Source organism: Schistocerca piceifrons, chromosome 4, assembly GCF_021461385.2.
Source record: "Schistocerca piceifrons isolate TAMUIC-IGC-003096 chromosome 4, iqSchPice1.1, whole genome shotgun sequence".
NCBI classification, from domain to species: Eukaryota; Metazoa; Arthropoda; class Insecta; order Orthoptera; family Acrididae; genus Schistocerca; species Schistocerca piceifrons.
In genome coordinates, this window is record NC_060141.1 from 818,727,298 (window position 1) to 818,754,921 (window position 27,624).

At 40.6% G+C, this 27,624-nt stretch overlaps 1 protein-coding gene across 3 annotated transcripts in view; it reads right to left on the reverse strand.

The window, feature by feature from the left end:
- LOC124795026 (peroxisomal acyl-coenzyme A oxidase 3-like) overlaps positions 1 to 27,624 on the reverse strand; it is a 139,944-nt gene that overhangs the window by 72,618 nt on the left and 39,702 nt on the right. For all 3 annotated transcript variants that reach the window (XM_047258797.1, XM_047258798.1, XM_047258796.1), the window contains exons 6-8: positions 23,484 to 23,774; positions 23,175 to 23,338; positions 6,440 to 6,562 (exon numbers count right to left, since the gene is read on the reverse strand). In XM_047258797.1, the coding sequence (XP_047114753.1) occupies positions 6,440 to 6,562; positions 23,175 to 23,338; positions 23,484 to 23,774 (578 nt within the window). The remainder of the gene's footprint in view (positions 1 to 6,439; positions 6,563 to 23,174; positions 23,339 to 23,483; positions 23,775 to 27,624) is intronic.

Sequence of the window (27,624 nt, forward strand, 5' to 3'; positions counted from 1 at the left end):
TGCTACTTACCCTAAAGAAGACACGTCAAGTTGCAGACAGACACAATTAACAGATACTCACATGTAACTTCTGGCCAGAGCTTTTGTCAGTAAACACGCACGCACACACACACACACACACACACACACACACACACACACACACACACACACAATAATTTCCAGCCCAAGAGGCAGGAGCTGGTAGTCGTGTGTGCATGATGTGTTCTTGCTTGTATATTATTATTTGCACGATGATTCTGATGGTGCAATCAGATTTTCAATATCTTTATTAGTTTAAAGTTTAGTATGTGACTTTAAATTATACAAGTAACACCCAGCAACGAATTTCCAAAATCTAAATGGTTCTTCTGATTTCGTCAATCTACGTGTCTTTACAAAGCTATTAGTGTAAACCTAAACTGGTATGAATTAATTACAGGCACGTAACTTAAATAGTACATTAGTTATTGGAGGTCAAAGTGGTCCATTACTATCGATCGCGTCAGGCCATAAGTACTCCACAGTTACACAAAAAACGGTAGCAGCATGCATATAAATATATTTATTTGTCTATGTCTTTATTTATATCCAATATATACTATTCATGAAGAAATTGGTTAAATATTTACTGTGTTTTTGAAAGCACAGAGACATTAGGCTACTGGCCTACCATCTGTTCTATTCCTTTGATATATGTTTATTTAATTTGTTTATGTATCTAATAATGTCTGTTAGAGCATGTTTATGGTCCATCCGTAGGAATATTTATTTAATTTCAAGTATTTAAATGTAAATCCAGTATTTCGTATGTGTTTAAATTTGTTTGTGAGTGTACATCAGGGTGGAGACATGGAGGGAGTGCTCTAGCGGGAAGTGCTGGACGCGACGGACACACAGTCACGAGAGGGACTTTGAGAGTGTTGAGTGGTTTACGTGTGGTCGCGGCAGATAGAAATATTTCGTAGTGTTGACTTGTACACTTGTGAGATTTCCGTGGCTTCTACAGTGAAGATGTAGTGTGTACTTAGAAGTAAATATCTCGTGAGCTTTGCTGTTATTCATAACTAATTACGTGCAGTAGGAATCTATTGTTTCCCTGTTATTCAACTTACATTTTATTTAATTGCTGGACTCCAATAAGTGTTTTCCAGAAATATACTGCATTCTCAAAAGTACTTCTACTATTGTACTCATCATTTAAAGTAATTAAGATAGTACCTGCAGATTTTATTTAACTGCAATTTTTCATTTATAAATTTATATGTTACTTTCATAATTCACAATTGCCGAGTGATAGAAACCTTCGACCATTTGATTCATGTGTCTATTCTTATCGTATACTGTAGACTCAGCAGTATTTGGCTTGTAATGCAGCAACTATGTATCCCAGCACCTAGACAACAAAACCAGCCAAAACTTTAATATTGAAACTCTGAGTCTGAGCGAACGTATTCTATTGGAAAGCCTGCATGGTTCAGGGCAGCTCTCCACACTGGTCTGTCTCTTGCAAGTGTGCTCATATGTGCATAACTACTGCACTTACACAGTCATTTAAACCTACCTATTGCAGCTTTGGTCTTTCCTCAAAATTTTTTGCTCCCCACAATTCCCTCTGCTAGCAAATTAGCTTCTGTATGAAGAAATTATTCTCTAAGTAGATAGAAATTGATGCAGCAAACTTGTGGACAACGAAAGGCCTCAGTATCTTAGGCAAAACAACACTGTGATGCAGAGTTTCTCATGTAAGTAAACAAATACAAAAGACTGTTTGACAGAATAGTTAAGCAAGTAAATCTGTCCCAAATGCCACAAACAAATCGAAGGCTGTAAAGCAGACTGTCAAGACTCAACTAGGTGCTGAGGAAACTACTCATTTTAATCCTACGTTAAAAATTGATGGGAAAAGTGTTACTAATGCCACCCAGACCTGTGGTTAATTTGACAGGTACTTTAAAGCTGCAAATAAAATTGATGAATTCTCTCCTCTTTATATAGACCCCAACAGACTGCAATATACATCTGGAGAATTTAAATTTACTCATGTACCTTGTTATAAAATGGCTAGCATTACAAAATTCGAAAAATCTGAAATTCCAACAAAAATAATTAAGGCTGGATGTCATAATATTCTGCCCCAACTTTGCTACAGAGTAAATCAGTTATCTAATGAGGGTTGCTTCCCTGACAGGGTGAAATATGCACAAGTTTAACCTATTCATAAAAGAGGCAGACTGGATCAGATTTCTGCCCAGTATAAATATTATCAATTTTTCTAAAATATTTGAAAGAACAGCATGTAATCAATTAGAAAAATCTAAAGAAACTCATAACATTATTCTGAATAATCAATGCGGATTTACAAGGGGCAAAATATTGTGCATACTAATAACGAACCAACCACTAAAACAAGCAAATGTCTTGATAACATGCTGTGACCTCACTAAGGCATTTGAAATGATAAACCACAAGCTGCCGCTTCGTAACGTGTCTGCTTATGATTTCTAAGGAAAATATTTCTCATTCTATTTCAAAACTAGGAAACAAAGGGTAGTTACACAACAAACCGGTGAGAGAGTTTGGTTTAGATGGAAGGAGATACAAGCAGATGAACAACAACCAGGTTCAATACTAGGCCCAAGGTTCACTACTGTTCCTGTGTTACATAAATGACATGACATTGCAGATAAATACAGGAACAATTCTGTACACAGATGACTCAATGGCAACAATTTGCAGGGGGAGGGGGTAGGGATTCAGTAACTAACTCTAAAAGATCTTGAACCCTGAATAAACACTAAAACAAAACTGAACCTTACAAAAGCACAAACTGTCCATTTCAAGAACAAACAACTACCTGGGAATGACAATGGCCATGAGTGTGTGTGTGTGTGTGTGTGTGTGTGTGTGTGTGTGTGTGTGTGTGTGTGTGAGAGAGAGAGTGAGAGAGAGAGAGAGAGAGAGAGAGAGAGAGAGAGAGAGAGACAGAGCACTCACACACTTTGTCTCTCATCTGATGGCGGACTTTGACAGCTGATATTTGTCCAACAGTCTGTATTTAAATGGTCCTTTCTGGCATTCAGTGACTTCTCTTCATTGTGAGTGGCAGCCTATTCTAATTTGTATTGTTATTCCATTATGGATTTTCCACTGTTTAAACTATTTACTTATTGATTCATCCTAGGATCATCTTACAATGACACAGGATTTGTCATCGTAATACAATGAAAAAAAAAAGCTCATCAAATTTACACACACACACACACACACACACACACACACTGGATATATGTTTCTATGGTGGCAGTACAGGTGTTGGACTGTGGCCTTGCTGAAGTAATCTTCTCAGCTTGTGCCTGAAATGATTTAGGAAAACTATGGAAAAGCTAAATCAGGATAACCACACAAAGTACAATGTTCTTTCGGCCACACACAATTTGCACCAGATAACTAACATAAAACACAGTTTTGCATTGTGTCACTACACAAGCTACAGACAACACACCAGGAGTGTGCTTGCACTCCACGAGTGCATCTGAGTCTGGTCAGTCTTCCCCCGCCACTATGCTATTCTGTGCAGTTGTGTGAGTGAGGCTGCACATGCAGGAAACTTAGGAAGATGTGTTTGCAACACAGTAGAAGTACATTACATAGTGCTGATATGGTAAGCGGAACTACAAAAACCTTTACATACAGGAATTTAAGTTGTGATGTCTATAAATTTATATGCATTTCATTGTATCATATGTAATATATCTAGAACAATGGTTTGTGATACAGTCAATCACATGGAGTTATGCAATTTCAAATCTGTGGCACCTGAACACTGGTGTGAAACTGCCAGTTTCATAACAGAAAAAAAAGTTCGCATACGTGTTGAACCAAACATTGAAATAACTTTAGCATCTTGTCTGTACAGTCAATGATATTGTTCTACAGGTGACATTTTATAAAATGTCTTGGAAAAATCTGGACTGGACAAACAGGTTGTTGAGCTGGGTGCTACACAGTACATCTATCAGCTCAAGTTGGAAGTAATAAGGTATATTAGCAGCCAAAAGCGAGAACGATCTGAGAAATAAATCGAAATCTGTCTTCAGTCATGCAATGTCTTGGAATCTCTTTCTGAAATCATGACAAAATGTCCCCATCACTAAAAAACAGACAGACGTGCCTCATTCACAAATGACTGTCTTGAATTACAGAAAATGTTCCAAGTCATGAAACTGAAGCTGATTTTTCCATAGGATCACTTTTCGTTTGACGGCATCAATTTTACCTGCCACCTGTTACCAAATGATTCTCCCTCTGCATTAAGAGATTTAATGAATTCAGGTACTATGCACTTTTAACCACAAAAGATTTTGTTGCCACTCTACTTACTGTTAATTCAGTTTTCTGCCCGAATGGTTGCATTCATTTCAGCCAGCATTCACCGACATTTGTGAAAAGACAAGTGTGTCATATCGTCTTTCAGGCTAGTGTTGTAATAACAATCCAGTAAATGTTTTTCCAGTCCATTACAGTCTGATGGTATATTAAGCACTTTGCATGGCCTCTAAACGATATGAAAAGTAAGGCAATTCCCATTCAGCATTGAACAATGTGACTTCTTCACTTTTCATTTTTTAGACAAGTGTGTAGATGTCATAGTATTCCTAAGGCAGAACATAAATCAAATTTAATGTAAGTAATATTTATTGTTCATGAACTGCTTGGCATCTGACAAGGTGAATGCTTTCCTCACGTGGCACTCAGCTGCAGCCTTCGTTTTCCTCTTCCCTTTCATCTGTCAGTCCAATTCACTTCTGTGCTCGGAATTCTATGCAACAGCACGATCAGAGTGCTCGTGCTCATGGAGCATTGTTTGGCCTGGCCTGTCATAATTAAATTATTAGGGAAAAGAGCTGCTCAATGCCGACATTGTTAAATTTCTTGGGGTTATTATAAATGTACTGATAATGTCGATTGTGTAGTGAAGTGATTAAACAGTTCTGCTTATGCAATGAGATACTTTCTAAATAATTTTAATTCACTTAGCTGTTAAGAAGACTGTAGCATGCTTATGTTTTTTTTATCAATTGTTAGATGCAACCTAATTTTTCAGTGTGTGGTAAAAGCAAACCTCCTCAAAGTGTAAAGACTACAGAAAAAAGAAATATTCTGAGCTATGGCGGGTACAAACAACACCCAATCAAGCAAATCATTATTCAAGAGCCTTGACTTAATAACAGGTTCTTTTCTGTTTGTACATAAAATACTTCTCTTTGAGCTAAAAAGCCACAGATTTTCAAGGTAAATTCTTTTACACATGTTTATGAAATGAGGCATATTTCAGACTACATGTTGTCTTGTCATAAATAGCTTGTTTGAAAATGTCCCATATATCATGACTATAGAGATTAGCAGTAAAATATGGTCCAAGGACACGGACTACATGCTAAAAGCCACAGAAGCTAAAAATGAAAAATACTGACAAATAAAATGTTATTACAGTGTGGAAATTTTATACAATGGAAAGATATGTAGCAGCTATCAAACATTTTTACATTGTAATCCCACTCTCTTTTAATAGATGTATGTGTTCTTTTTATAATACCTACATGCATATATAAACTGTGGTGTCACCGCCAGACACCACACTTGCTAGGTGGTAGTTTAAATCGGCCGCGGTCCATGTAGTACATGTCGGACCCGCGTGTCGCCACTGTGATCGCAGACCTAGCGCCACCACCAAGGCAGGTCTCGTGATACGAGAGTGGACTCGCCCCCAGTTGTACGAGAACCAAGCTACCGCCCAGTTGTACGCGAACCTAGCTATCGCCCAGTTGTACGAAGCCTTTCTCTCTCATTAGCCGAGAGACAGAATAGCCATCTAAGTTAATGGCTACGAACTAGCAAGGAGCCATTCGTATCAGTGCCTATAGCTTCGAGTATTCAAGAGAGATGTATTCCAAGGAATCAATAAAAGTTAAGTAAAAAGCATCTACATACTTTTCTTCTTATTCATTCATAAGTTTTTATGTTCCAGACTTCACGCCCGTATGCTTATTGCCGTTCGTGCACTATCGGCCACAGCATTAGTCTAGCGTGCCTTTCTTTTGGCTACTACCGTGTGGCGTAACAGTCTTGTTACGTCACTACATAAACTACAGATGTGAACACTGAAAATACTTAAAAACAAATAAGATTACAGTGTGGAAGATTTTGAAAAATAGAAAGTCATGTAGCACCTATTTAGATTTTTACATTCTAGTCCATTTATGTGTGAGCACACACTACCAATATAGTTGTACAACTGCTATTATTGATGAGTCGCCAGTGTTTTACTCAAATGATTGCATATGACATGTTATGTACCAATAAAGATGATACTGTATTCTATGCTATTCTTATCATTTTTACCAATATCCCAGCTTATGTCCACATGCACCAACAAGCACAACAAACTTTTTCTTACCAGTTCCTCCTTATTTGATCCAAGGAATGTCTTTATTTGGAAATCAGCCATCAGATTCGAAAAAAAGTCAGAGAAGATCTTCAGTGCATATGTTGCAGCCAAATATGTAATCAGCTGCCATTGCTGTTAACAGAAAGCAAATATTGTAGGAACAATTTATTATTCCATCACATTTCTTCTATATAAATGATTGTAAATGTCCCTTTTGGGTCATGACAAAACATTAAGCCAATAGGTAATAAATTTTAGTGGAAGAAAACACAATGTGTTTGGTTATCATCCTTAATTGTGAAATTTTCTACCAAGAAGTGAAAGAAAAATTCAGTAACATGTTTAAGCGTTCTTGTTTAGCCCTACTACAGAACTGAGTTTGTAAGGCCATATATTGCTTTCTTTGTAGACCATTCTTCACAGAAGGCAGACTGAGCAACTTTAAAAGGTTTCTGTCAGAAAAGTGATTCAACAAACTGTTAAGAGCAACATTCTCAAAACTTTTTTGAGAACACCCGAAGGAAAGAAGGAAGGAACAAAGGGAATGAACCTGCAATTAAAGGTTAGTTGCCTATTTCAAGGTTTCTAAATGGTATTATTTATGTACATCAGCCTTCTGGGAAATACAACCTGACTCATCAACTAATTACAGTGGTAGCTGAATGTGTGCTATCAGTGCAGATGCAGGAAACAGTATACCTGTTTCGAAAAATCACTGGTCATGCTTCCACTATAGTAGAATAGATAAAAAAATCAACTTACTAAGCAGTGGCAGGATAAAATATAAACACTTATAAAGGAGCCAGTGTTTCCTCCTTCTGCCAGAAGGGCTGAAGGGGAAGGAAGATGAATGAAGGAAAAGGACTGGAAATGGGAGGGTTTGGAAAAGTTGCCCAGAACCTCAGGTCGTGGGAGTCTTAAGGGACGGAATGAGAAGGAAAGAATCATTGCTGAAGACTGCACGGAACAAGGGAAGAATCCAGACGGCACATGTGGTGAAACAGGCATCAAGATCATGCGTGTAGTGTTGTAGAGTATGATCTGCAACAGGATATTGCACATTGCCAGTATACACCCTCTGTCTATGTTCACTATAGTCATACCAATGTAAACCGTCAAACAGTGTTTACATAACATCTGGTACACGATACGTGTCATTTCACAGCTCCTTTAAGCTGTACGGACACAGACTCTAACACACTTATTTTATGATGATTCCTCGTCCACAGAACCAGTGGCATTGTAGACTTATAGTAAGATGTACCAATGTCTCTGTTATAGGTCTCACAAATCTGAAATGTCTGATACACAATAATATCTCAACTGTTAAATGTCTCAAGGCCAACTACAGTGTCTACTTTAGTACCACAGTCACAATTACCATGTCGATTAGCGTCTGTGTTTGTAAGCATGAAATTCAATACACATCTGCTAAAGACTGAAGGACCATGCAAAATCACTTGGGCACCTACTCCATTCTTCATACTAATAGCAATATTATAAATTGTTTTATATACTGTAAGGTGCGAACACCTTCTCCTCTTATACTAATGTACCTCTCGGCATCTCTGTGAGTCTCACTACCACTGCAACATACTTTGATATAGATGTGCCCTAGAATGGTGTAGTTTGCTTATCTGCGATACTTAAGAAGAGCGTTAAAGAAGGAGCCTGGCAGGCAGGGCTGCTAGTTATTACTTGAGCTCTGCTGGGCTAAAAGTCACTTCTGGTAGGTTGCGTAAGCAGCGCTGTGGTTAGATAAGGAAGTGCTATATAAGTGACATTTCTCTTAAGACAGCTTCAGTCATCAAGCAGCCACACTTGCAGCAGCATTGACACAGACTAGTGATGATGCATTATCATAGGAGAAGGCATTTGCGCCTTACAGTATATAAAGCTATTTATAATATTGCAATTTATAATATTGCTATTAGCACAAAGAATGGAGTAAGTGCCCAAGTGATTTTGCATGGCCCTTCAGTCTTTAGCGGATGCATATTGAATTTCATGCTTACGAATGCAGACGCTAATCGACATGGAAATGGTTGGGTTACAGTGGCTGTATTACATGGTATTAAAGTAGACACTGAAGCTGGCCTTGAGACTTTTAACAGTTGAGAGGTTATTGCATATTGGACATTTCAGATATGTGAGGTCTATAACAGAGACATTGGTACATCTTACTATATGCCTAAAATGTCATTGGTTTTCAGGACACGGAATCATCATAAAATAAATGAGACAGAGTCTGTGTCCGTATGGCTTAAAGGAGCTCTTAATTGCAGAGAGATTCAAGTTATTGGTGATGTGATGCATTATTATAGAATTTGAAATAAAATATTTATCCTTTCCTTATCTCCCCTCAGATGGCTCTCCCTTTGACAGCATATGTTTCCCCAGTTACAGGGTTGGTACAGGTGGTGGTTAGTTGGTTTAAAAGGGGGGAGGGAGGGGGGGGGGGAGAGACCAAACTGTGAGGTCATTGGTCTCTTGTTCCCAGTAAAATAATTACACACGGGAAAGAAGAACAGAAAGGAGACATACAGCACAATAACATGAGAAAGGAAGAGAACCACAAGAACAACAGAAGGACAGCCAACACTACTATGGTCAAAGCAGGAAAAGAAAACCACTGAGAGAAGCAAGAAAAAGGTAGAAGGGGTAAAAACAAGAGAGCAGATGACCGTGGCTGGCCGACCACGAGGATAAAAATGAAAAGCCACCCACTCTGCGACACATTAAAACATCCACCTTAAAATCATTAGAGTGGAGAACACAAAGGGATGAAGGACATGCACTAAAACTTATATAGAATGATGAAACCCACCATCACGTATAAAATGTAAAACTAAATTAGCCAATGAGACGTTGTCAGCTAAAATTAATGGCAATGTGGCCAGTAACTGAAGAGTCCGCTGCAGGGCAGCCACAGAAGGACAGCTCACCAAAATATGGGCCACAGCACTGACACTGAGGTGGGTCATCACAGTGCATGGGGTAGCCGTGTGTCACCCAAGTGTGGCCAATGCAGAGCCGATAGAGAACCACAGAATCCCTGAGAGAGGCCCACATGGAGGACTGCCACACATTCGTAGTCTCCTTACTGGCACGCAGCTTGTTGTGCGTGCTGAGCTTATGCCATTTCATCTCCAAAAGCCGCAAAACTTTGCAGCATAGTACTGAATGCAGGTCAGTTGCAGAGAAGCCAATCTCCACAAGTGTTTTCCGTGTAGCCTGTTTGGCCAGCCTGTCAGCAAGTTCGTTGCCGGGATTCCGACGTGACCTGGGGTCCAGACAAACACCACTGAACAACTGGACTGTTCCAAGGCATAGATGGATTCCTGGATGGTCACTACCAAAGGATGGTGAGGGTAGCACAGGTCGATAGCTTGTAGGCTGCTTAAGGATTCAGTACACACAAGAAACGACTCCCCAGGGCATGAATGGATGCGCCCAAGAGCACGAGATATAGCCACCACAGCTTGGCAGTGAAAACACTGCAGCCATCGGGCAAGGAATGCTGTTCAGTATGTCCTCCATGGACATACGTGAAGCTGACGTGAGCATCAGCCATCGAGTTATCAGTGTAAACCACTTTGTGGCCTTGGTACATGTCAAGAATCGAGAGGAAGTAGCAGCGGAGAGCTACGGGGTTAAGTGAGTCCTTAGGGCCATGTGAAAGGTCCATGCAAAGCCACGGCCTAGGGGTACACCACGGAGGTGTACATGCATGGACCTCAACTATAGGTGGTAAAGGCAAGAACCCAGTTTGGAAAGAAGGGATCGGACATAAACCACAATCAGAAGCCCTGACCTGGGTCGCCGATGCAGGAGATGAACCGCCATGAGTGGGAAAAGGAAAAGGTGATTCGGACACACATGAGAACTACGAAGGTGTGCAATGTAACTGGCCAGCAGTTGTGCACACCTAACCTGCAATGGAGGGACTCCAGCCTCCACAAGGACGCTGGTCACCGGATTCATCCTAAAAGCTCCTGTTGCTAGGCGAATGCCACAGTGGTGCACTAGCTTGAGTAAACACAATGCTGAGGGCACTGCCAAACCATAAACCAGACTCCTATAGTCAAGACAGGATTGAACAAGGGCTCTGTAGAGCTGCAGCAGCGTAGAGCGATCTGCACCCCAGTTGGTGTTGCTCAGGTAGCAGAAGACATTGAGGTGCTGCCAGCACTTCCACTTAAGCTGACGAAGGTGAGGAAGCCAAGTCAATTGGGCATCGAAAACCAGCCCTAAGAATTGATATGTCTCCACTACAGTGAGTGGATCATCATTAAGGTAAAGTTCTGGTTCTGGATGAATGGTAATATGCCGACAGAAGTGCATAACACATGACTTTGCAGCCGTAAACTGGAAACCGTGGGCTAGAGTCCACGACTGCACCTTGTGGATGGCTCCCTGTAGGCGCTGCTCAGCACCACCAGTACAAAATGCAGAAGTCGTCCACATACAAAGAAGGTGAGACAGACAGCCTGACAGCTGCTGCTAGACCAGTAATGGCCACTAAAAATAGAGACACACTCAATACAGAGCCCATTCTCCTGGATATGGGGGGAACTATGGAAGGCACCAACTTGGACACAGAAAGTACGAAACGACAGGAAATTTTGGATAAAAATCGGAAGCAGGCCTCGGAGACCCCACTCGTATAATGTGGCAAGGATATGATGTCGCCAGCTGGTGTCATACGTTTTTCGTAAATCAAAAAAGATGGCAACCAGATGTTGGCGTCTGGAAAAGGCTGTTTCGATGGCAGACTCGAGGGACACAAGATTATCATTGGTAGAGTGAGCCTGGTGGAAACTGCTCTGACATGGAGCCAGTAGGCCACGTGACTCCAGGGTCCAGCCCAACTGCTGACACGCCATACATTCCAGCAGTTTACAAAGAATGTTGGTGAGGCTGATGGGCTGATAGCTATCCACATCAAGTGGGTTTTTACCAGGTTTGAGCACCGGAATGATGGTGCTCTGTCGCCATTGCAATGGAAAGACGTCATCGCACCAGATCTAGTTGCAGATGATGAGGAGATGTCACTTGTAGTCAGATGAAAGATGTCTAATCATCTGACAGTGGATCCGATCTGGCCCAGGAACTGTGGTGGGGCAATGTGCAAAGGCACGGAGCAGCTCCCACTCCGTAACTGGGGCCTTATAGGATTCACTGTGGCGTGTAGTGAATGAAAGGACCTTCCCTTCCAGCTGCTGTTGGAGAGTGTGTCGTAGAATTACCTCCCAGCCTTTCGCAGAGGCTCGAGCATAGTGCTCGGCAAAGTGCTCAGCAATGGCGTTTGCGCTGGTAGACAACACACCATTTTTGTTAACACCAGGTACCCAAAAACACATTTGATATTTGCCCAGACTTGGGAAGGTGACGTATGACACCCAATGGTTGAGACATATCTCTCCCAAAACTCCTACTTCCGTCATTTGATGAGTTGGTGAACACAGGCATGGAGCCGTTTAAAGGCTATGAGGTGCTCCAGGTAACGGTGCTGCTTATGCCACTGTGGAACTCACCGGCACTCGTTAATTGCTTCAGCGACTTCCGGTGACTACCGAGCGACAGTCTTTTGCCAGGGGCATCCTAAAGAGTGAGTGATCGTGTTTTCTGCTACAGAAACGATTGTTGTATTCACCTGCTCAACCATAACATCAATGTTACCATGTGGGGAAGATTCAATGGTAACAGCAGAGGTGAAAGTTTCCCAGTCTGCCTTGTTTAAAGCTTATCTGGGCAGATGCCCGTGAGCCTGACGCTGGGACAGTGACAGGAAGATGGGAAAATGGGCTCTACCACACAGGTCATCATGTGCTCTCCAGTGGATAGATGGGAGAAGTCCTAGGCTGCAAATTTATAAATCGATGGCCAAGTAACTTCCATGAGCCACACTGAAATGTGTGGCGGCCCCAGGATTAAAGAAGCAGAAGTTGAACTGAGACAGTAAAGTTCCAACATCTCTGCCTCGGCCAATAAGGACGGTGCCACCCCACAAGGGTGTTAAAATCCCCAAAAGTAGGAAAGGTTCAGGGAGTTGATCAATCAGTGCAGTTAATACATTGGCAGATACTGCACCATCTGGAGGAAGATATGCACTGCAGACCGTTATCTCCTGTGTCGTCTTTATTCTGACAGCCACAGCTTCAAGAGGGGTTTGAAGCGGCACAGTTTCACTACTGACTGAGTTTAGGACATAAATGCAAACTCCACCTGACACTCGAAAGAGTCGCTACGGTTCCTGTGGTATCCCTCATAGCTGCAGAGGGCAGGGGTCTGCATTGCTGGGAAGCAGGTTTCCTGGAGGGCAATGCAGAAAGCAGGTGTAAAGCTTAACAGCTGCCGCAGCTCAGCCAGGCGGTGGAGAAAACTGCAGTAATTCCACTGCAGGATGACGTCGTGAGACTGGGAAGGCATGTAACATTCAATGAGGCAGTTTACACCTCAGGATCACCTGCTGCCACCAAGTTTTTGCCTGAGCAGTCTATATACATTGTGTCTGAGGGTCCAGCAAAATCTAGGTCCTCAGCGGACGCCAAAATCTCCACCTCATCCGCGGACCGCAATTCCCTTGGTCTCAGAGACCTTCTTTTTGGATTTTTCTCATTGCTCCTTGGGTTTCCCTGGCTCGGAGGACTTCACTGATTCAGTCTCTGGGACTGAGGATGAGCATGAAGCCTATGACCAGCTGCTTTTGGGCTCTTCAGCCACATACAGGTGTCGTCTTTCCCACTAGCAGAAACCTGGGAAGGGAGTGACCCAAGGGACCCCTTCCTAGTGAGAGGAGCCAAAGAAGACTTATGCTCCTCTGGCTCAGAAGTGGGGACTGATACCCCCAATGATTGGGGAGGTGTTGCTTCAGAAGTAGGTGGTGCAGCAGGATCAACAGGGAGTGAAGTGCCTCCAACCATCAAGGGGGCAGGTATAGTCTTCTGTCTCTGGCTGCGTAAGAGGTCATAGAGACAGGATGTAGGTGCTCAAATTTCCTCTTAGCCTCAGTGTATGTCAGTCAGTCCAGGGTCTTATATTCCATGATTTTCCTCTCTTTCTGTAAAATCCTGCAGTCTGGCGAGCAAGGTGAATGATGTTCTCTGCAGTTGACACAGATGGGAGGCAGGGCACATGGAGTATTGGGATGTGATGGACATCCACGATCTCAACATGTGATGCTGGAAGTTCAGCAGGAAGACATATGGCCGAACTTCCAGCACTTAAAGCACCACATCGGGGAGGGATATATGGCTTGACGTCACAGCGGTAGACCATCACCTTGACCTTCTCGGGCAATGTGTCACCCTCAAAGGCCCAGATGAAGGCATCGGTGGCAACCTGATTACCCTTGGACCCTGATGGTCGTGCCGGACGAAATGAACAGCTCACTGTTCTAAATTGGTGCACAGCTCGTCGTCACACTCCAAAAGAAGGTCCCGGTGGAATATAATACCCGGACCATATTTAAGCCCTTATGGGGCGTGATGGTAACAGAAACATCCCCCAACTTGTCACAAGCGGGTAGTGCCTGTGACTGGGCAGAGGATGCTGTTTTTATCAAGACTGACCCAGTACGTAATTTGGACAAGCCCTACACCTCTCCAAACTTGTCCTCCAAACGCTTCACAAAAAACTGAGGCTTCATGGACATGAAAGATTCCACATCAACTATCATACATATGAGGTACCACGGCGAATAAGCTTCACTGCCATCCTTAGCCTGACGTTCCTCCCATGGTGTGGCCGGGGAGGGGAACGATTTGTGATCATATTTCTTAACATTGAAGTTAGACTTTGCCCGCTTAGAGGCTGCTGGTGGCAGACCACCAGCAAGAGATGACATACTATGCTTCATGGCATGTCATCTGCCCTGATGCCACCCACTCCAACCAGGGGCCCTCCCCACGGGTGCCACCCAGAATCAGCTAGGGCCACCTGGGAGGATGACCATTTCCAGGAGTCCCGATGCCCCAGGGAGATGGGCATCTACTCCATGGCATACATGGGGAGTTAACGGCACAGGCATCAGCAGAGCGATTCCTGTGTTGTCAGGGCGCTACAACCAACAGGGTACATGGCGGCCCCACCACAACAGACTGGCTACTGTGCTGGATATGAGGTACTAAGAAGTCCATGGTCACTGTTGGCACAGAAAGCAACACAGCACAGTGCGTGGTGGAAAACACACCCAGGAAGGTGTCCTCGCCCAAGAGATGGAGAATGAGCAGGACTGCAATGTGACAATGAGAAAGTGGGCTAAAGATCTCAATACACAATGGACATGATGCACCATGTAAGGTGCCCTTTCCCAATTGGCTCGTTCTTCGGGAAAATTTAGAAAAATGGAGGTCAAACCTGACAGGGGAACATCACACAAAGGCCGAAAGGTGTGAGACACCTTTTAGTTGCCTCTTACGACAGGCAGGAATACCTCGGGCCTATTCTAACCCCCGTACCTGCAGGGGTACAGTTGGTGGTAGAAGGTTGCAGAAGACAAGTCTTGCTGCGGGTACCATCATAGAAGTAAGGGCGATCCAGAGGGAAATATGGATGCAGAAGGGGGCACAGGGACTGGCCAAATTATTGAGGAGGTCGGGGGCAGCGAGAAAGCTATTCTAGGTTGGTGGGTCTAATGTAAGACAGAACGGACCTCATTTCAGGGTACAATTTCAGGAAGTCATAGCCTTGTCAAAGTAGCTTGATTAATACGCTGAAGACTGGGATAATACTGAATGACAAGAGGTGTACTCCTAAAATGTATTTTGAAGGGAACAGCAGTACCAGGATTGGATGTGATGCCCCACAAAATCTGCTTTCCAATTAGGCTGGTGGGGTACATATGTACAATGAAGGGTGGGGTGAGAATTGTGTTGTATTGCTGTAAAGAGTCTGCATCTGAACAAATATGTTTGCCTCGAATGCCAAGGCTGTATGGGAGGCAACGTTGGCATGAAAAGAATGACAACTGTCGAAACGTAAGTACTGTTGTTTGTTGACAGGTTTAATGTAAACAGAAATGAGTAGCTGATCCTTGGTGAGGATGAGATCAGCATCAAGGAAAGTACAAAGAGATTCTGAATAAGACCAGTGAAATTTAACTGGTAAAATGTATTAGTGACTCCAAAAATTGAACAGGTCACCCTCAACATGAATCCATATAGCAAAGATGTCATCAATGTGCGTAAATCTGAACCAAGGAATGAAGGCTAATAGATCCCAGAAAAGCCCCCTCTAAGTGGTCCATGAAACAGCTGGCATAGGAAGGAGCCATCCCGGTTCCCTTGGCCATACCTCTGATGTTTGTATGTCTCACCCTCAAAGGTAAAGTACTTCTTTGTAAGCATAAAGTTAATTATGCTGAGCATGAGGAACATTGTGGGTTTTGAATCAGGTCAGTAATGCTCAGCAGCAGACATACCATGCACAGGGGGATGTTGATATAAAGGGAGCAGACATCAACAGTTACAAGGCTTGTCGAAGGCAGTTCCCAGTCAGTCAGTCTTTTCTTCTCAACTTGTCCGGTACATGTCTCCTGACCCAGGGTTTAGGACGATATTTCCTTAACTCTTACGATTTCCTTAACTTCACCAGTCCTTTCCTTCAGCACTCTTCCTTCCTCTTAAACCCTTCGGCCACAAGGAGGAGACACTGACTCCGAAAGCTTACACATTTCTTTAACCTTCGCATATGGTTTCTCCTGCTGCCACTTGGTGAGAAGACGTTTTCTCTATCCAGTTACGTTACATAATCAGAAATTGATTACAGTACAACCCTGCTTTTACATTCCCCGAATTAACATTTTCCCCATGTTTACGACATTTTTTATTGTTCCCATCAAATTTGCTATGTCCACAACATTAATTTGCACCTGATCTTGCATCAACATATCTATAATTTTCCCGTGATTTATGCATTAACAAAAAATACATTAACAAAAAAATGTTCATTGAGAAAAAAATGATGCTGGCATCATGTTGGCAGTCCAGTAGTGTTTACAAAAATTACGAGGTTTCTTGACACCAGGGCATTCTACTCAGTGGATTTGAACCAGTAAACATGTAACAGTTGAAACAATTTGTGCCATATCTCTCGCCACTGCCAAGCTCTAATTGGCACGATGGCTGGTGGGAGTAACTAGGTTTGTTCAAATAAAGATATCATTACCAATCACAAGCATTTCCAAACTGTCTCTAATGCACAAATGCAGTTTTGTGATAGTTCTAAACATTGTGACACCTTTGTTGAACCATTAGCATGTTTTGGCATTTGACCACTTGTAGCGCTGGTTGACACCGTCAGCCACTTTGCGTTGCTCAAATGTTTTGGGTTTAAACATAGCGCCAGTTACGTATATTTTTCATGCTGAGCAGAATGTGTTTCAAGAATTTATTCTCGTTGTCAAGTGCACTACTTACTTATGTATTTTTTGTGATGTTACACAAACAAACAATTGATAGTTTGCATGTGTGTGGTTTTCCACATAACTGAGGAGACACAGTACCTGATAACCTCAAAAAGACGACTACAGTGCAAGAGACACACAATAAAAAATATTCAAGCACCACACAAAATGCTTATGTATACATTTCCACTTCACAATGAGAAAAAATTCTTGAAACGCTTCCTGCTAAGCATGAAAAAAATGCATAAGCAGTGCAGTGTTTCATTATTTAAATAAAGAATGACAGCTGCAGAATTTCAAAACCATCGATTATGATGTATGAAACTGAGTCGAACGTTCCTACTTCCAGACAGTTATCAGTTCCAGTCTCATCAGCGGTTTTTATTAGATAATAAACCTTTATTAGATAGTAAATAAGTCCCTGACAAGCCTTTTGATGTCTGTCATGTAGATATATCATACAGAAAGTGCAAAAATGCAAGGGGGTATCCTATACGTAACTTTTACAGCTTAAAACATTATTTCCCACATTTTACACCAGCTTTTTGAAGTCCCTTGAAAAGTGTAAAAGTGGGGATTCACTGTATTTTTATAGATGTGTTTCAGTGTACTAGGGAGCACTAAACAGCTTCCTGTTTTCTGTAATTGTCAGCAAAAAGCCTTCTGCTCAGTCAGGTCTGATCTATGACTGTTGCCACAGTATCAGTTCTACCATGGCTGCTGTCCAGGCAGCATCACACAGACACCTTTCACTGATGTACTGCACGCATTATAGCTTTCCCACTTCACTGCATCCGCCAACCACTTTTGTGTTTGCTAAGTGAAAGTCTGGCTCATCTGCTAACAGAGATTTGATTTTTCACAGTGTACATTTGCCGTTCTTCTTAGCAAGTTATCTTGTAGTGAAATTGAAGTAGACAGTTCCTGTGAGTTAGTATGGCTACAGGTCATTCATGGCAACCAGAATAAAATAATAACTGAATCCTTTTCCCGACCTCCCAACTCAGATGATACAATTGCTGAAAGGTTCAAAGAAGATATGAGTCTAATTCCAAACAATCACCCGACTTAAATAATTATAGTTGTTGGTGACTTCAATTTACTCTTGATACGTTGGTGAAAATACATGTTTAAATCTAGAGGTATGCATAAAACATCATCTAAGGTTATGCTAAATGTTTCTCTGAAAATTATTTCGACCAATTAGTGCACAGGCCCACTCAAATACTAAATGGCAGTCAAAACACACTTGACCGCTAGCAACAAATGATCCTGAGCTATTAACGAGCAACAAAATGGATACTGGGATTAATGAACATAGGGTTGTCGCAAGACTGAATACCGTAACTCCCAAATACACAAAAAATAAATGAAAAATATATCTACTTAAAAAAGCGATAAAAATTTCTTTGACACCTTCTTGGGAGACAATCTCTGCTCCATCCAATTTAACAATGTAAGTTACACCAGATGTGGCTTAAACTCAAAGAAATAGAATTGACAGCAATTGGGAGATTTATATCAAATAAATTAACAAAAGATGGAGCCGATCCCACATGGTTTACAAAACAGGTCAGAACACTGTTGCAGAAACAACGAAAAAAGCATGCCAAACTTAAACAAATGCAAAATTCCCACAATTGGTGATCTTTTACAGAAACTCAAGACTTAGCATGGAATATAATATGAGACGCTTATTATGGTTTCCTAAATGAAACTTTGTCTCAAAACCTGGCAGAAAATCCAAATAGATTCCGGTCATATGTAAACTACACTATCTCTGCTGGATAGCTATGGAAATACTATTTATGGCCTCATTTTACTAAGGTTTGAAGCTCCTCTTGATGTTTTTCTGTGTTTGCAATTTAAAAATTTAGTTGTTTTGAAAAGCAGCCTTGTGCAAACATAATTAATTTATTTTTTATTTATATATTTACCCAGACATGTTTCGACACCTATGTGCCATCTTCTGTGGGTCAAATTTTTATTTCTGTAAAGTACAATATCAAATTTATAATAATTTAGCTATTGTGGCCTAAGAATTACAATATGTGCATTTCGCTTTGTTTTGTTTAGACACTCGTCTTAAAATTACATCGCTAAATGAACTGCATTATTATACATCGGTTTTTGTGCCCCTTTTAGTCATTTTTTGACAGCGTGTCATCTGCAAACTAGCCATGAAGAAAAATTATTGTGTATTTGTGATGAACTGTTTCGTGGGTAGGGGTTATGTGCAACAGGATGAAAAATGTAAGTACAGAAATGCACGCAGCCTCCACCAATGAAACAGTTCTTCAGAAGTACACAATAATTTTTCTTCACGGCTAGTTTTCAGATGACATGCTGCCAAAAATGTCAAAAAATGGTACAAAAACTGATGTATAATAATGCAGTTCATTTAGCGGTGTAATTTAAAGGTGAGGGTCTAAACAATACAAAGCAAAATGCACATATTTTAATTCTTTGGCCTACAATAGATAAATTATTATAAATTTGATATTGCACTTTACAGTAATAAAAATATGACCCACAGAAGATGACACACAGGTGTCGAAACATGTCTGGGTAAATATAAAAATAAAAAATAAATTAATTGTGTTTGCATACAGCTGATTTTCAAAATAACCCAATTTTTATCGATGAACTACTGCTAAAGCAGAGTTACTGAATACAACCCTCTGAAATTCATTCTCCAAAGACGACGAAGTAAATATTCCAGAATTCAGTTCACGAGCTGCTGTCAACACGAGTAACTTACAAGTAGATATCCTCAGAGTACTGAAGCAACTTAAATCATAACAGAAGCAAGTTTTTCAGTCCAGATTGTATAGCAATTAGGTTCCTTTCAGAACATGCTGGTGAGACAGCTCCATACTTAAAAATCATATACAACCACTCATGCGACGAAAGATCTGCACCCAAAGACTGGAAAGCTGCACAGGTCACACTAATATTCAAGAAAGAAAGTAGGAATAATCCACTAAACCACAAGCCCATATCATTAACGTCAATATGCAGCAGGGAATTGGAACATATTTTGCATTTGAACATTATTAATTACCTTGCAGAGAATTGTCTATTGACACACAGTCAACATGGATTTAGAGAACATTGTTCACGTGAAACACAACTAGCTCCTTACTCACATGAAGTGTTGAGTATTGTCAACAGGGGATTTCAAATTGATTCTGTATTTCTAGTTTCCCAGAAGGCTTCTGACACCATACCTCACAGGTGGCTTGTAATCAACTTGCATGCTTATGGAATATCATCAGAGTTACATGACTGAATTCAAGTTTTTACTGTCAGAGAGATCACAGTTCATAGTAACTGACAGAAAGTCATCAGTAATTGTTTCTGGCATTCCACAAGGTAGTGTTATAGACCCTCTACTGTTCCATAACTATATAAACTATTTAGGAGACAATATCTGCAGCCTTATTAGGTTGTTTGCAGATGATGCTGCTGTTTATCATCTAGTAAAGTCATCCAAGGATCAAAACAAATTGCAAAATGATTTGGAAAAAGATATAAAGTACTTTCATATCACACTCCAGACAGCAATCTTCACTAAATGACACAAATCGTGTTTCCGGCATGGCAAAAATTCCCACAAGGTGACATTTGTATACTGTTTACTTCCATACCACAATGCATATGAAGTGTATGTGTGCCCGTTTGTGTTGCATCTCAAACATATTGATCACTGACATCAGTTTAATTGTTTAATAACTATTACATGATAAACTTCTCCACAAGGTTACATATATATTCAATTTGGCCTTTGCAAGGTAACGCTTCCATTTTCTCACTTTCTGCCAGTGTAGTTCTAAAAAAGATTAGTCTTATTTGACTGGTATGCAAGTAAAAATAGCCACCAAATATTTCTCAGTTGTGTAACACAACAGAGATGTACAATCACTACAAGAAGTCCTCTTGGCTTAGATCAATTTTTATTCTCCGCAGTTAAGGATTTTCGACAAGTTTTTCAAGTTATATATTAAATTGCTTGCAACAAAAGCCAAGCATTTAATGTGATACTACTAAAAATGGAAATGGGCAACTTAAGCAGTATTGAGATATATAAATTGAAAAGCACGGTAAAATCTGTTGCTTACATATACTATTTAAACACATTTGTTGGGGGAAAAATGACAACTAGGAAATGTTGTTGTTGTTGTTGTTGTGGTCTTCAGTCCTGAGGCTGGTTTGATGCAGCTCTCCATGCTACTCTATCCTGTGCAAGCTTCTTCATCTCCCAGTACCTACTGCAACCTACATCCTTCTGAATCTGCTTAGTGTATTCATCTCTTGGTCTCCCTCTACGATTTTTACCCTCCACACTGCCCTCCAATACTAAATTGGTGATCCCTTGATGCCTCAGAACATGTCCTACCAACCGATCCCTTCTTCTGGTCAAGTTGTGCCACAAACTTCTCTTCTCCCCAATCCTATTCAATACCTCCTCATTAGTTATGTGATCTACCCATCTAATCTTCAGCATTCTTCTATAGCACCACATTTCGAAAGCTTCTATTCTCTTCCTGTCCGAACTATTTATCGTCCATGTTTCACTTCCATACAAGGCCACACTCCATACAAATACTTTCAGAAACGACTTCCTGACATTTAAATCTATACTCGATATTAACAAATTTCTCTTCTTCAGAAATGCTTTCCTTGCCATTGCCAGTCTACATTTTATATCCTCTCTACTTCGACCATCATCAGTTATTTTGCTCCCCACATAGCAAAACTCCTTTACTACTTTAAGCGTCTCATTTCCAAATCTAATTCCCTCAGCATCACCCGACTTAATTCGACTACATTCCATTATCCTTGTTTTGCTTTTGTTGATGTTCATCTTATATCCTCCTTTCAAGATGCTATCTATTCCATTCAACTGCTCTTCCAAGTCCTTTGCTGTCTCTGACAGAATTACAATGTCATCGGCGAACCTCAAAGTTTTTATTTCTTCTCCATGGATTTTAATACCTACTCCGAATTTTTCTTTTGTTTCCTTTACTGCTTGCTCAATATACAGATTGAATAACATCGGGGAGAGGCTACAACCCTGTCTTACTCCCTTCCCAACAACTGCTTCCCTTTCATGTCCCTCGACTCTTATAACTGCCATCTGGTTTCTGTACAAATTAGGAAATACGAAAAAATAAATAGTAAGTTTCGTGTACATTTCAGCCAAGAAATGCCTAAGTTTCAGGAAGTTATTCAGAAGTAATGAAAATTATCATTTCCTGTACCTTGCATCTTCCCCTTTGAGGATTTGGAACAGCTCACTTTACCAAAGGTGTTTTAAGCACCGATTTATTTCAAGGACTGCTTTATAAAAGTAAAACATACCATATATTTTATTCTTGATGCAAGGTTTAAATAAAGTTACTGCATTAAACATGCACTACGCCATTTAATGCTCTTTTGTTTTTCACAGTCTGCACCAATATTCTGTGAAAGACAGACTTCCACAGCTTTTCCCTGCTGTGGTGGATGTGAGGCCAATGAGATATTAATAAACTGAGTGCCGGACAACATGCTTTGTTTAAATTGAACCTCTTTCAAAGTTGTAGATTGTAGATTGTATTTTATTGGTCCTGTTGTCTACATAGCAGCTTATGCATAAGACATTGGACAAGTCAAGTTATAAATATACAGGCTGAAAGTAATTTCAAGGCATACATATTTAAGCTTACAATAATACACTTTACACACAAGTATTTATATAACACATTTCATAAATTTAAATATTCTTCAATGGAATAAAAGCAGTGATGCTGTAAATATGACTTTAGAGATTTTCCAAATGCATTTCTGGAACAGCATACTTAAGGAGTGTACTGAAAGATAGTGTCAGAAACCTTAACATACTAGGATGGAAGTTTGAATTTAAACAAGGCTTGGGGTCTGTCAACTCTATTAAGATCTCACCAGTTATCACATCTACCAGAGGTGGTAAAAGCTGAGTGAATGTGTGATTCATAGACTATCAGTATGGGCTCTGTAAAACAAAATAGCATCGAAGGGTGTAGTGGGTGTCAGAAGCTGAACTCATCATAGCAGATAGAGACCAAAAATAGTTCACAGTCTGGTTGGAGTCCTGGCAACAAGAACACGTAATGGCACAGCTTTCAGCTGAAGAAGATGACTGGATCGGTCGTAGGAATGTTGTGCATAGAATAGAGACAGCAACTCAGCTACATGCCATTTAACATGCATCACATGTCTGACATAATATTTCTTTCACACTGCTTTGGTAGCGAAACATTTAACAGTCTCAGGCATCAGTTACTCCTATGGTAATACTAAGTGACAACTTACCTTATACTGGTTTTCTATCAAAGCAGATGAACTTCCTGTAACTGGTGTATCATTTGAACGTACTGCAGCATATCGAATGGCAGTGGGAATTGCTTTCATAAGATAGCACACACCTATTGATATAATAGTCACTCGGCCTCCAGACAGTGCTCCGAGTGAGGCTCCTAAAATTGTGAAATTATTCTTATATCAAAACAACCTGATCCAGTTTCAGCATTTCAATTTAACAACCAAATTTTTAAAATCTGATTTCATAAGTAATGCCTATGAATTAAATTCATTTAATTTATAACAACATGTGATACAAACCTAGTCTTTTATTTGGGTCTTTAAATGGACTAACATAATTTCCTTCTGGTGTTACATCTCCTGTTTTATTTAGGAGGTTCTCACGGGGTATCCTGTACTTATTGAATATCACAAAACCATTATCAATTCCATTCAGACCAATCTTCTCTCCCATATCACCAACAATTACACCAGCAAAAGGCTTAAGAGTTGCTGGATTCCTTATGGGAACAACAAATGCATGTAGTCCATGGTCTGTTTTATCCGGCGTAATAAGCCTTGCATATACTATTCCATGAGTGCAACATTTTCCTGCAAAGAAAGATGTTTCAAATGGTTTATGTAGGTTTTTATACTCAGCATCCCTCCTGGTTATAACATTAGACAAAATTTAGAAGTAATTAAACATGTTCAGTTCATGTACACGTTTTCATGAGAGACACTGTGTTACAGCACTTCAAACATTTTATGCAAGACACACAAAAATGTTTATAGTCAGAATTTGTTAAGAACTCGATCATTATAAACATTAGGCTACACCTCTGCAGCAGCCATCCTGCCAACCTTGTGATCAATGTAGTATTTCTTATAACTTCATGCCAGGGACAGCTCTACCACACAGATAAACTTTGGTATAAGATGTCAAAACCTGGGGTGTACCAGTTTTCAAATGGAAATCCAAAAGCCTGAAATATCAATAAAATTTGATTTTTTTCCTCATTTATGTTGTTAGTGACATTGCAACCTGCCAACTGTGATAAAAGTATTACTCTAGGCCAGGGTGCCCACTGGAATGACAAGACAAGTGATCCGATGCTAAAAGCTTGAAGCCTTAGAGGAAGGAAACGGAATCTAGCAGAGCAGCATCTTCAAGACTGATGCTGCATACCAAGTTGTATGCCTGATGAATGTGCATGTTCCTCTACTGTCATGCACCAAGCCTGTGTTAGTAACAGTTTACAAAAGTTTCTTATTTGGTTGTGCTATTGTTACTGAATGCAGGAAAATCAGGGCCAATCCTAAGTTCAATATTCAGTTTTTGGTCTTGAGGAGACATATCGACATATTTAAAATTGCAGTAATGCTGCACACAGTACCACGAACACTGAAGAAACACAGTGGGAAGAAAATTCAGTGAAGCAATAATTTAAATTCATTTAATTTATCTGTAGAAGAGAAAGAAGATACAGAAAAAAACTAAAGTATGTGATGTGGTTTGTTATGAAAAATGTCTGCAACTCTTTTTAATGATTTTCTAGGTGTAATGTAATGCCAGATCCTCTAAGTATGTAGCTACATATACTCTTGGTTCTGCTAAGATAAGGCTCCACTTGGCTAACAAAGAAACTAAAGAGCCAATTTCTCAACTCCACAGAATGGTTTGTGTATCCTTTTTGGTTCCATGCATTCTGATGTGAGTTCTCAACAGGGAGATCTACACTGTGCTTCACAGGTGACAGGATATAAGTCACCAGAAATTCATATAAAGTTATGAAACACACAAATATCATGAGCTATCACATTAATTTTATTCATATTACATTGTGTTGAAGTATTGAACATTTGGAACTTTGACACTAACATATCAAAAGAACATTCTACAGACCTTCTTCCCCTAGATAATCTGTAATTAAATATCCTCCTTTCATTAGTTAATTGTCTACAATGATATGATGTCACTGTGTATTTTGTAAGAGGAGAAGCTTCACTGTGGCAAAATAACATGGAATTTTGCACTCTTCTTGTGACAAAGATGTAGGTTTTGGAAATGGGAGGTCAACTGCAAACAGTGCTTTACCAAAAAAACTTTCTTTTAATACTCCCCCATCACTGTTAGAGTCATATGATGAGTGACTATAAAATCTACATCTATCTGTACATCTACATCTACATCTACATACATACTCCACAAACCACCATACAGTGTATGGTGGGGGGTAATCGGTACCACTGCTGGTTGTTTCCTTTCCTGTTCCACTTGAAGATAAAACGAGGGGAAAACAACCATCTATATGCCTCTATCTGGGCCCTACTTTCTCGTACCTTATCTTCGTGGTCCTTACATTGTCCTTATTTTGCCCGCAGTAGGATCATTTTGCACTCAGCATCAAATGCTGGTTCTCTACATTTTCTTAATAGTGTTCCTCTAAAAGGGCATTGCCTTCCCTCCAAGGATTCCCATTTGAGTTTCTGAAGCATCTATATGTAACACTTGTGTGTTGTTTGGACCTGCCACTAATAAACCTAGCAGCCTGCCTCTCAACTGCTTTGATATATGCCTTTAATCTGAAGTGTGCAGATACCAAAGACTCAAGCAGTACTCAAGAATAGGTCACACTAGCTGAGACGTGCTTCTGACCATCTCATTTAAACACGCGCCCTAGTTACGCCTTGGCTTCCCCCGCCGCTTTTCTGCGTGGCGGTGCCGTCTGTTCTCCTCATCTCATGCCCTGCCCTCTAGGTCGGTGGAGTGGAGTGACTGAGTCGTGAAGCATGGCAGTAGGCCATCGACTCCGGAAGTGCTTGTTGGTCTTACTTGCGGTGGTTTGTGTGGTGTCGGCCGGCTCATTCCACCGTGAGGTTCTACGGCATAGCGAGTCTGACTTGGAGAAGCCATTAGCTCCGATTATGCTTGTTCTTGTCGGAAGAGAATTGAAATAAGGAGCTGTCATGTTGCTGTTCTGGAGAATAGTGTGAGTCGCCGAGGACAGTTGCCCTGGGAATGTTTTGAGCACTGAGGGAGGCAGGTTTTCCTCTCAGACTGAAGTTGAGTATATTTCACTATTGCCATTGTGCTTTTGACTTTCTATTGCCTTGTATTAGGGTGGTGTTTGCAACTTTCTTTATGTTGCTGCCGCCGACATTGTGTGTTTTCTGTCCACCGGGTTAGCTCACTGGTTCTGAACCTATGAAGGAAAAGGTTGAATGTTAGTTCTGCACTGCGTTTGCAGAGTTTGACTTCGAGTGTGTAGGTTGTTCTTGTACTGCTGGGCTGTTTCCTTGGTTAGGCGTCAACGTGAGCATGAATTGCTTGGTTAAAAATGGCAGTAGGCACTCCGGGCATGTCGATGCTGTAAAACGAGGATAGTAGAACATATTGAATCAAAGGCTGTGACTGTGAACTGTTGCTCTGTCATGTCTCGCTAGGAGACTGTCCAATTAGGTACTGATGTATTGGTGGCTATCTATTGATTCTTGTGACCAATTTGGTAGTCAGTTCCAAGCCTACATGATCTATGTATGAGAGAGAAAGAAAATAAATTTGTGAAGTACGTGGCTGTGCATACCTTAAAAGTTGTTGGAGCATGTGTTTATCTTAAAGATTGTTTTAATACCGTGTGTTATTATCAGCCCCCTTTTAGACTGAAAATTTTACAGGGTTAGAGAATTTTATTTGTATGTTCGCCTATATGAACAGTGTCGATTGAGCTGGTGGCTTTTACTCCAGTTTGTGAAATGTGGCAGCTTTACGCTGCGGTTTAATTATTTGTAATTGAAGCGCATCATTTAATACCTCATTCGGGCTCACCTTGTATTTTCCCCATTTCGTACTACCTGAAGATTGTAAATCATGATATTAGGGCACGATGACTGATTGGTAGCCTTGCAGCTGCTTGTATTTCATACTCAGCAACTGTGGTTAAACTTTTGTAAATTTGCTGGCCATGTTGGTGTGCAATTGTTTGCATTTTAAATTTAGATTTTATGCAAGTTTACCTTTTAGAAGTATATGCATGTACTGTTGTCCCTAGGTTTTAAGCTGGATAGTATCAATTGATTTATTTAAGGTTGCTAAGTTTTAGGGAATTTCTTCACTGGATGATAGTTCTTAATGCTTAATGTGGATTCTAAATGTACTGTGGCCCTTAAGGCTCAATTACTGATAAATTTGTTGATTGGCCGTCTATTATTGAGAACTGGCCTAACCTTAACTATCGGTCAGCCCTTCAGGCTCAGCTGTTTATTAAGTACCTTGATGAATTGGCCCTTCGGCCCCCCTTTTGGAAGCTCTACAGCCCTTAAGGCTTTGAAATCTGGTTTTAATACTTAACCTCCCTTATTAGTGTACTGGGGCCCTTAAGGCCGGCTTACTGATACATTCCTGGCCATTACTTACTTATTGCAGAATTTGTTTGACTAATTTCATTTATTACCTGGCCCT